Source organism: Salvelinus sp. IW2-2015, linkage group LG26, assembly GCF_002910315.2.
Source record: "Salvelinus sp. IW2-2015 linkage group LG26, ASM291031v2, whole genome shotgun sequence".
NCBI classification, from domain to species: Eukaryota; Metazoa; Chordata; class Actinopteri; order Salmoniformes; family Salmonidae; genus Salvelinus; species Salvelinus sp. IW2-2015.
Genome location: NC_036866.1, coordinates 22,138,665 through 22,149,559, shown reverse-complemented (window position 1 = coordinate 22,149,559; position 10,895 = coordinate 22,138,665). Strand labels below are relative to the sequence as shown.

Genomic DNA, 10,895 nt, shown 5'->3' with positions numbered 1-10,895 from the left:
TGTACGTAGAAGAAGTAAGGATGTACAACCCCAAGAACACCATCCAACCGTAAGCATTGAGTGGAAACATCATTCTTGGGATGCTTTCTGCAAAGGACAGGACACTGCCACCGATTTGAGGGAGGATGGATGGGCATGTATCGCAGATCTTGTTGCCAACGAACTCCTTTCCTCAGTAAGAGCATTGAAATTGGGTCGTGGCTGGGTCTTCAGCATGACAACGACCCGAAAACACACAGCCAGGGCAACTAAGGAGTGGCTCTGTAAGAAGCATCTCAAGGTCCTGGTGGCCTAGCCAGTCTCCAGACCTGAACCCAATAGAAAAATCTTTTGGAGGGAGCTGAAAGTCCGTATTGCCCAGCGACAGCCACACAAACCTGAAGGATCTGGAGTCTTGATGGAGGAGTGGCCAAAAAATCCCTGCTGCAGTGTGTGCAAACCAGGAAACGTATGATCTCTGTAATTGCAAACAAAGTTTCTGTACAATATAACTTCTGCTTTTCTGATCATCAACAATACTTATGTCATGCAATAAAATGCTAATTAATTACTAAAATCATACAATGTGATTTCTGATTTTTGTTTTAGATTCCGTCTCACAGTTGAATGTACCTTGTAAAAATTACATACTTCTACATGCTTTGTAAGTAGAAAACCGCAAAATCGGCAGTGTATCAAATACTTGCTCCCCACTGTATATATTCAAACCCTTTGCTATGAGACTTGAAATTGAGCTCAGAACATCCTGTTTCCATTGAAATGTTTCTTTAATTTTATTGTGTCCACCTGTTGAAATTCAATTATTGACATGATTTGGAAACCACACCTGGCAGTAAAAAGCACATAACAGCTCACTTGAGATTACCATAAGCACCTAAAGACTCTCAGACCATGAGAAACACAATTCTCTGTCTGATGAAACCAAGATTGAACCCTTTGAATGCCAAGCGTCACGTCTGAGGGAACCTGGCACCATCCCTACGTGCGAAGAATGCTGGTGCAGCATCATGCTTGGAATGTTTTCAGTGACAGGACTGGAGACTAGTCAGGATCAAGGGAAAGATGAACGGAGCAAAGTACAGAGATCCTGATGAAAAAACCTGCTCCAGAGCACTCAGGACCTTAGACTGGGCGAAGTTCACCTTCCAACAGGACAACGACCCTAAGCACACAGCCAAGACAATGTAGAGTGCTCGAACACAGTCTCTGAATTCCTTGAGTGGCCCAGCCAGAGCCTGGACTTAACCTATCGAACATCTCCTGTAGCACTTGAAAATAGCTTGCACGACCACTGCCCATCCAACCTGACAGAGCTTGAGGATCGCAGAGAAGAAATGAGAAACTCCCAAATACCTGTGTGCCAAGCTTGTAGCGTCATACGCCGAAGAAGAATCAAGGCTGTAATCGGCTCCACAAGAGCATTAAACAAAGTACTGAGTAAAGGGTCTGAATATCTTATGTAAAATTGTGATTCAGTTATTTTTAACAAATTTGCTCAAAATTTATAAAAACCTGTTTTGCTTTCATTATGAGGTATTTGGTGTGTAATGATCAGGGTGGGGGGGAAATGAATGTAATACATTTCAACAATAAAGGCCTGTAACATAACAATGTGGAAAAAGGCCAAAGGTCTGAACACTTCCGAAAGCACTGCAAGTATAAGAAACATGCACCAAATAAATCTAGACATAATCTCACGACCTTAACGTATGAATTACGAAAAAAAAAGCCCCCAAACAACATATTTCTTGGGTGAGACAAACGTGAGACTGAACAGCAGGAAATAGACACCATCCATGCTATCATGACGTTGAGACACCTTGCTAACACTGCTTGCTGTTTCTGTAACTCCTGCCTGCCTTTCGTTTAAGTCATCCACACCGCTGCATAATGTCCAGTGTCCAAAGATCCTAGTGCCTTCCTTCGCCATTGGATCTGGGTGGGAGATTGGGTACAGTTAATGAGTTCAGGGAGAGAAAAGGGTCGCCTGGACGGTGGTTGGGTGTTGGTGAGAAGCATGATAACCACCGTAGATGGGCCTCAGGGCACTCAGGCTCCGTCTCTGACTGTCAAAACACCACTCCTCCAACACCAACAAGAGATGGCGAATGTATTAGATACAATGGAACATCTTTAAAACATCTCCATTGGCTCCTTTGAGTTTAAAAAGTTTTAAAATATAAATAACTGATTCATCAAATCTTCAATCTACTTAACACAAACACACTGTCTGTTCTTCTGAGGTTTGAACTAGCTGTAATCCATTATATACACAGGCCACTGGAATATTCCCACTCACAATTTCTCCATCCAGAAAAATACAACTGATTTCACATGTTCTAAACTATGTCTGCTAAGCAAAGTCACAAACACACACCGAATACAAAAGGACTCAGTTGCATGACCGGTACATACCGTTTTGCATATTTTTGTCGTGTCTGTCTGACATGTCTTCCTAACACACGAAGCCATCCAGTTGTCTGAAAAACCGGTGGGACACACCAGAGGCAGCCCCACCCTCGTCTCTTCACCCTTTCAGATTGTGAAACATACCGGTTCCAATATTCCCATAGAAGAGGCAAAACTCACTCATACTAACCCCTCAGTCTTTGCAATGAATGATACCGTCGGGTCTCCAATTTTTCAGGTAGGAAAAAACTGCGTTGACATGCTGGACACATTACCAAGACGCCCTTTTTGATGAAAACAAAACATTTCTCCATCTGTTTGTGTTTGTGTAACAGCATCATCAGACTTTTCACGTCAGCTTGTTCTCAATAAATCAAATCCATTAATGTTCCTGTATCAATATGACTTTTTAAAAAACCACACATAATTCCGCCTATAGTCCATTTGATGCACAGGAACATTTATATGAATCTAGGTTTCCTGAGACGTAATAACAACGTTATCCTTACCACCCCAGACGTTTGAGAGGCTGTATCAGCGAATTTTGACAGAACGTACAAGATCATGCTGCAGAGATATAGCTCCCCATGCTACTCAAGTTAATGTACTTTTCTATAGTCACGTATCAAAGACTGGTGCCAACAAGGAAATTACCTTATTTTGTTCATATAAAACTCATATAATACTTGTAGAACGCATACAAGAACTCGATACACTCAGAATCTACAGCAGAAAGTCTTAATTTGAATCACAGAATACTCTGAGACATTAAATCTAAGTTACATATCATCAGAAGGGTGAAGGGTACCTTGTATATGATTTTTGACAATAATATATCACTCCTGCAGAGATGCACATCTTTATACTTCACCTTATGTTATCTACTGTTTATAATTAGGTATGACTTGTACAGAATGAAAATGACCTTACCATATGCTTAGTTGAGTCAAACAACTCATAAAAAGTCTCGTCAGTGGTATGAATACGTTGATAGAACTAGAGTAAATGAAAATCACTACCCTCCCGATGTACACATTGTGCTGTATTGGTGTGTATCTCCAATAATAAGTTATTCTCCACGGATGATTACAATAAATAGCATGAATCCTTTACTTATAATGCATAGTGCAACTGTATACTTTGGTGCTATAGACATTTCTTAACGTACCTTGGAGGATTCGGCATGCCGTTTTTGAAGCATCCTGCATAGCCTTACCAAAGAAGCCTTACCACTCCCATTGTTCACTAGCAGCATGCTAATGTATCTTGAGGTAAATAACAGAAAAACTATGCCTATGTTGTTCACTGTCTTCAGGATCAAATGAAATCACTTGTAGAATACTTATGTCATGCAATAAAATGCTAATTAATTACTTAAAAATCATACAATGTGATTTTCTGGATTTTTGTTTTAGATTCCGTCTCACAGTTGAAGTGTACCTATGATAAAAATTACAGACTTCTACATGCTTTGTAAGTAGGAAAACCGGCAAAATCGGCAGTGTATCAAATACTTGTTCTCCCCACTGTATATATTCAAACCCTTTGCTATGAGACTTGAAATTGAGCTCAGGAACATCCTGTTTCCATTGAAGATGTTTCTTTAACTTGATTGGTGTCCACCTGTGGTAAATTCAATTGATTGGACATGATTTGGAAAGGCACACACCTGTCAGTAAAAAGGCACATGACAGCTCACTTGGAGTTTACCATAAGGCACCTAAAGGACTCTCAGACCATGAGAAACACAATTCTCTGGTCTGATGAAACCAAGATTGAACTCTTTGAATGCCAAGCGTCACGTCTGGAGGGAACCTGGCACCATCCCTACGGTGAAGAATGCTGGTGGCAGCATCATGCTGTGGGAATGTTTTTCAGTGYCAGGGACTGGGAGACTAGTCAGGATCAAGGGAAAGATGAACGGAGCAAAGTACAGAGAGATCCTTGATGAAAACCTGCTCCAGAGCACTCAGGACCTTAGACTGGGGCGAAGGTTCACCTTCCAACAGGACAACGACCCTAAGCACACAGCCAAGACAATGTAGGAGTGGCTTCGGAACAAGTCTCTGAATGTCCTTGAGTGGCCCAGCCAGAGCCTGGACTTGAACCTGATCGAACATCTCTGTAGCGACTTGAAAATAGCTTTGCACGACACTGCCCATCCAACCTGACAGAGCTTGAGAGGATCTGCAGAGAAGAATGGGAGAAACTCCCCAAATACATGTGTGCCAAGCTTGTAGCGTCATACGCAAGAAGAATCAAGGCTGTAATCGCTGCCAAAGATGCTTAAACAAAGTACTGAGTAAAGGGTCTGAATACTTATGTAAATGTGATATCATTATTTTTAACAAATTTGCTCAAATTTATAAAAACCTGTTTTTGCTTTGTCATTATGAGGTATTGTGTGTAGATTGATGGGGGGGGGGGGGGAAATGATGTAATACATTTCAAAATAAGGCTGTAACATAACAAAATGTGGAAAAAGCAAAGGGGTCTGAACACTTTCCGAAAGCACTGCAAGTATAAGAAACATGCACCAAATAAATCTAGGAAATTACCCACGACCTTAACGTATGAATAAGAAAAAAAAGCCCACAACAACATATTTTTTGGGGTGAGACAAACGGGAGACTGATCAGCAGGAATAGACACCATCCATGGTARCATGACGTTGTAGACAGCCTTTGCTGAACACTGCTGCTGTTTCTGTAACTCCTGCTGCCGTTTCTTTAAGTCATCCACCCGCTGCATAATGTCAGTGTCCAAAGGATCCTCAGTTGCCTTCCTCTTCCGGCCATTGGATCTGGGTCYGGGAGATGGGGTACAGGTTGATGGAGTTTCAGGGAAGAGAAAAGGGTGCGCCTGGACGGTGGGTTGGGTGTTGGTGAGAAGGCATGATGAACCACCTGTAGATGGGCCCTCAGGGCTCAGCTCCGTCTCTGGACTGTCCAAAACACCACTCCCTCCAACACCAACAAGGAGATGGCGAATGTATTAGAATACAATGGAAGCAATCTTAAAACATCTCCATTGGCTCCTTTGAGTTAAAATGTTTATAATATAAATAACTGATTTCATCAACATCTCAATCTACTTAACACAACACACTGTCTGTTTTCTGATGTTTGAACTAGCCTGCTAATCATTATGATAACACAGGCACAGAATGCGTCCCACTCACAATTTCTCCCATCCAGAAAACAACTGATTTCACATGTTCTAACTATGTCTGCTAAGCATAAGGTCACAAACACACACACTGACTATACAAAAGGACTCAGTTGCATGACGAGTACATACCGTTTCTGGCATATTTTTGTCTGTGTCTGTCTGACGATGTCTCCCGTGAACACGAAGCCAATCCAGTTGTCTGAAAATCGGTGGGGGACACACCAGAGGCAGCCCCACTCCTCGTCTCCTTCACCCTTTTCAGATTGTGAACATACCGGTCCAAAATATTTCTCCATGAAAGAGTGCAAAACTCACCTCATACTACCCCTCAGTCTTTGCAAGGAATGATACGTCGGGTCTCAATTTTCAGGTAGGAAAAAACTGCGTTGAATGCTGGAGCACATTACAAGAGCCGCCCCTTTTGTGATGAAAAACAACATTTCTCCATCTGTTTGTGTATTGTGTGTAGACAGCATCATCATGACTTTGTCAGTCAGCTTGTTCTCAATAAATCAAAATCATTGTTAAGTGTTCCTGTATCAATATGGACTTTTAAAAACCCYCACATAATTCCGCCTATAGTCATTTGATGAACAGGACATTTATATGAATCTAGGTTTCTCTGGAGACGTAATAACAAGTTATCCTTACCACCAGAGGTTGGAGGGGYACCTGTATCAGCGATTTTGACCAGACAGACAGATCATCTGCAGAGATATAGCTCCCCATGTACTAAGTTTGTACTTTTCTATATCACGTATCAAATGACTGTGCACAAAAGGAGAATTACCTTATTTTTTTGCATATAAAACTCATATAAATACTTGATAGAACTGCAATACAGAACTCAGATACACTCAGAATCTACAGAGAAAAGTCTTAATTTGAATCCAGAATACTCTGGAGACATAATATTAAGTTCTACATATCATCAGAGGGTGAAGGGTGACCTTGTATTAGTGATTTTGACCAGATAAATATATCACCTGCAGAGATGGAGCATCTTATATACTCACCTATGGTTATTACTGTTTATAATTAGGTATGACTGTGTACAGAATGAAAATGACCTTACATATATGCTTAGTTGCAGTCAAAACAACTCATAAAAAGTCTGTCAGTGGTATGAATACTTGATAGAACTAGAGTAATGAAATCACCTACCCTCCGAATGTACACATTGTGCTGTATTGGTGTGTATTCTCCGAATAATAGTTATTCTCCAGGAAATGTTACATAAATAGCAGAAATCCTATACTATATGCTATATGTGCAACTTGTTATGGTACTTTGGTTGCTATAACATTTGGCTTAACGTGACATTGAGGATTTGGGCATGCTTTTTGAAGCATCCTGCCATAGGCCTTACCACGGCCTTACCACTCCCATTGTTTCACTAGCAGCAATGCTAATGCTATCTGTGAGGTAAATAAAGAAAACTATGCCATATGTTTGTTCATTGTCTTTCAGGATCAATGGATGAATCACTTTTTGTGAATAAAATTAAGAATACTTCAAATMTTGGTGTACCACCCCTAAATGGCAGTTGATTTTACCAAATATGACAAAATTAGTATTTACTTCAAAATTCTAAGAACTAAATGATAAGGCAACCAAATTATGGTAAATCAGCTTTTTAGTACTAATGTGGATTGTACTTCTAAAAAAAAGCTGCATATCATTTAAGGGAAAATATATATATTTTTGTTTTACAGAATATTAAAATGAACTGTAATTTTGCTAGAATAACAATCTGTTTTGACTATTTTGTTAAATTTCAGATACACATTATTTACATGCCTAATAATGTTTTAATAAGAAATATGTTGATATTTTGCTATGATTGTTGCTTTTTCCAATAGTTTCTTCTTAGGGTCAAAATGACCCCAGTTGGTAATCCATGTATGTAAAAGATGTTGGTAGTATGAGGGTTAAAAAAGCCTTTTATAACATTGACTTGTATCTAATTGGCTGAAACAGGAGTGTGTTGAAAGACAAAACCACATTAAGATACTTTTTTAGATAAACAAGAACAGACACCTACTGGTAATTTCATAGGAGCCCAAAATAAGTTCCCACAATGCTTGTTTTCATCTGCGTGACTTCAAAGAGGAAGATAGGGAGCGGGACGTGGAGGTGAATTTCTGTTGGCACTCTAAACCATCATTTGAAAACATCTGGAGGAGTTTAAGTGTGCTTGTAGGGACAGACCCGTGGGACACTTTCTATTGGGAAACAAAAACTAAGGAGCTAGGAAACAGCTATATTTCTCTAAAGCAACCCATTCCAGAGAGAGAACTGGAAGGAGCGTTGATCTGCTGTTCTAAACTCACTCTATGTTCCTGAAAGCACAGAGGAACTTGACTAAACAGGAACTACTTTTCACTGCCAGAATGTACTGTACCTACTAACTATAATAGCATCCAGATGAATTCCTAACTTCCTTAGGACATGGACTGTGTGTGTGAAGTGATATGCCTGTTTTCCCCATGCTAGTCCCGGAGAGAGCATGCAATATTCTAGCACACATACAGCTAGTGTACTGCGCAGGTCTGTGTATGCGCATGTGTGTATGAGTCAGAGGCGAGGAGCTCTTACCAGACATCAGAGTTTGTGGTGAACACTCCGTCTTTCAGCGACTCTGGGGACATCCAGCGGACTGGCAGAAGGCCCTTCCCTCCTTTCCGATAGTAATCCGTCTCGTAGATGTCTCGCGTCATGCCAAAGTCTGAGAAGAAGAGAAGAGAAWTTTGAGTGGCCACTAAATATCCCACTAATGTGAGGGAGTGGATGCTCATGAGGCCTAATCCATTCCTCACCTCTCCTTCTCTTCTGTCCATTTACATCTGCAAGCTATTCCTCCCCCTCAAGCACTCAGTGATCTCAAAATACTTACTTTGGAGTACAGCAGAGCAGAGGGAGTTTAGCATTAAACAAACAGGCACAGGCACTCACCTCCGATCTTGACGGTGAAGTCCTCCGCCACCATGCAGTTCCTGGCAGCCAGGTCTCTGTGGACGAACTTGTTGGCGTTGAGGTATGCCATGCCGTCCGCAATCTCCCCTGCCATCTGGATCATCTTCTTCAGCGGGGGCAGAACCTGGCTGGACGTGTTCTGTGGCAAAGAGGCAAAGAGGCAGAGACGTGAGCACAAGCAGGCCATTCAGTCTCTCCAACCTCCTTCTCCCTGCTGTCTGCAGCACTGAACCATGGCCAGGGCACACCACACAATGTGAGAGACCAACTGACGGAGGTTTGTGTGTGTGCCGTATTACATGATTAATGCACTGACGCATAGACTTGAGTTCTGTGAGAGACTATGTTAGAAAGAGCTGGAGGGGTAATGTACATACCTCTTTACGGAGAGAGCGCAGGTGACTCTTCAGGTCTCCACGGGTCATCAGCTCCATTATCACCAAGGTGGGCTGTCCCTGAGAGACCACGCCCAGCAGACGCACCTACACCAATCAGAACACAGCACAGAGAGGGTATCAGGGTAGATGAGCACAAACAATTCTCGTTGGTGTAGTATTCCTTCTGAAACTTTTGGGAAAGAAACAGATTTCTAAGTGCTAATATTCACTAAGTGACTGAAGTGATGTGGAATGTTCTTGCTTTTGAAACTACTCTGGCTCATCTTAACTAAAACTACTGTGGAACTTTGAGGAAAGCAGAAAAAAACTCCTCCTTGCCTCTAAATTATTCAAATTGAGCTTAATAATTAAGTGTTTGGCTTTTAATCACCCAGACATGCTAAAAGGTTGTAACATAGTTTTTCCAAGGGGGAAATCCTTAACATTTCCGTTTAGCTGAATTAATGAGGATTCGGCTGTGATAGAGCACAGAGGTCTCAGATCACACAGTTACAGCTGGCCTCAGGTTATACTGGAATTATACTGCAGCTCCCTGTGCCCTGGGTAGTCTGCCCTGGCTTTGACCTCTGACCTCATCAGCCAGCCAGGTGTCTCCGACCCTATGCAGCGGTCTCTGCCAGTGGTCTCTGCCTGGGGCCCTTTGTTTCTAACCTTGAAATTGTGAACCTTGTGAAATTGAAGCAATAATCTCATCACTCAAAGCTAGTGTTTCTGAGCCAATGTTCCTGATGTTAACTYGTGTTTTGTCTCTCTCACCACGTGGTAACAGTTGAACTCCTTCATGACGGAAGCCTCATTGAGGAACTCTATCCTCTCCCTCATGCTGGCTGACTCGTTGACCGTCTTGATGGCCACGCGCGTCTCTGGGTCGTCTTTAACCACGCCCTTAGCGAGGCCCTCGTACACCATGCCAAAGGAACCCTGGCCCAACTCCTTGTGCATGGTGATCTTTTCCCTGGCCACCTCCCACTCATCTGGGACATACACTGAACACAGGAGGAGAGGACAATCAGAGACAGACACAAAACACCATCACCCGAGGAGACCTTGACAGTCGGACATTTTGCATTTATAATGACACTGTAGGTGTTCAGATGGTTCTTACTCTCAGCAGCACTGAAGTACTCAGGGTTGACAGAAGCATAGAGGACACCATTCCCCAGCCTGTCACTGTTCCTGTGGACACAAACATATCTGTGTGAGCCAGTGGAGGCAGCTTCGGCAACAGATAAATGGGATCGTTCATTCAGCAGAAAAGCCGACAATCTTATGAACTGCAGGCAGGAAAATGATCACAATAGCACTATTATATTATTAAACTGATTAATATCGCACTAGTCAAACATTTTGTTACAGAGACACAGTTGTTTGTTATAGTGATCATTCAGCTCCTCTTACCTTTTTTTGTTGATAAAAAAGAGTGCAGTGATGAGGCTGGCAATAAGGATTATCACTATGATGGGGATGATGATGACCAGATAGAACGTGATGTCGTAGTCCCCTGCAACAAGATGATAACAGAACAACTATTCAAATCTGACCAATGAGAAAAGGAGGATTTAACAGAAATATAATTTCTGGGCATGAAAATCATCCATATAAAAGGCATTTTAACGAGGAAATACACGTGTTCTCCATACGTGTGCGTGGGGTCACGTAGAAGGACACTGGCTCAGTCCAGGACCCGTTTCCTGCCAGGGAGGTGGCACGCACGCGGGCAGAGTAGTTCCCAGAGCCCAGGTTGGTCAGACGAGCTCCTTTGTGCACTCTGTAGTGCTGGCGTGACACACACTCATGTTTCTCAGGCTGGAAAACACACACACACACACACACACACACACACACACACACACACACACACACACACACACACACACACAGACAAAGTGTCAACCTGATGTCTGAGGGCCACAGTGGGTTGAGTGGTTGAGGCCCTGCAGA

At 42.2% G+C, this 10,895-nt stretch overlaps 1 protein-coding gene across 2 annotated transcripts in view; it reads right to left on the bottom strand.

Moving 5' to 3' along the window:
- Positions 1-10,895, bottom strand: part of LOC111952526 (insulin-like growth factor 1 receptor) — a 181,854-nt gene that overhangs the window by 27,729 nt on the left and 143,230 nt on the right. For both annotated transcript variants that reach the window (XM_023971304.2, XM_070435203.1), the window contains exons 13-19: positions 10,595-10,760; positions 10,353-10,455; positions 10,060-10,130; positions 9,711-9,940; positions 8,934-9,038; positions 8,536-8,695; positions 8,179-8,308 (exon numbers count right to left, since the gene is read on the bottom strand). In XM_023971304.2, coding sequence (XP_023827072.1) covers positions 8,179-8,308; positions 8,536-8,695; positions 8,934-9,038; positions 9,711-9,940; positions 10,060-10,130; positions 10,353-10,455; positions 10,595-10,760 — 965 coding nt within the window. The remainder of the gene's footprint in view (positions 1-8,178; positions 8,309-8,535; positions 8,696-8,933; positions 9,039-9,710; positions 9,941-10,059; positions 10,131-10,352; positions 10,456-10,594; positions 10,761-10,895) is intronic.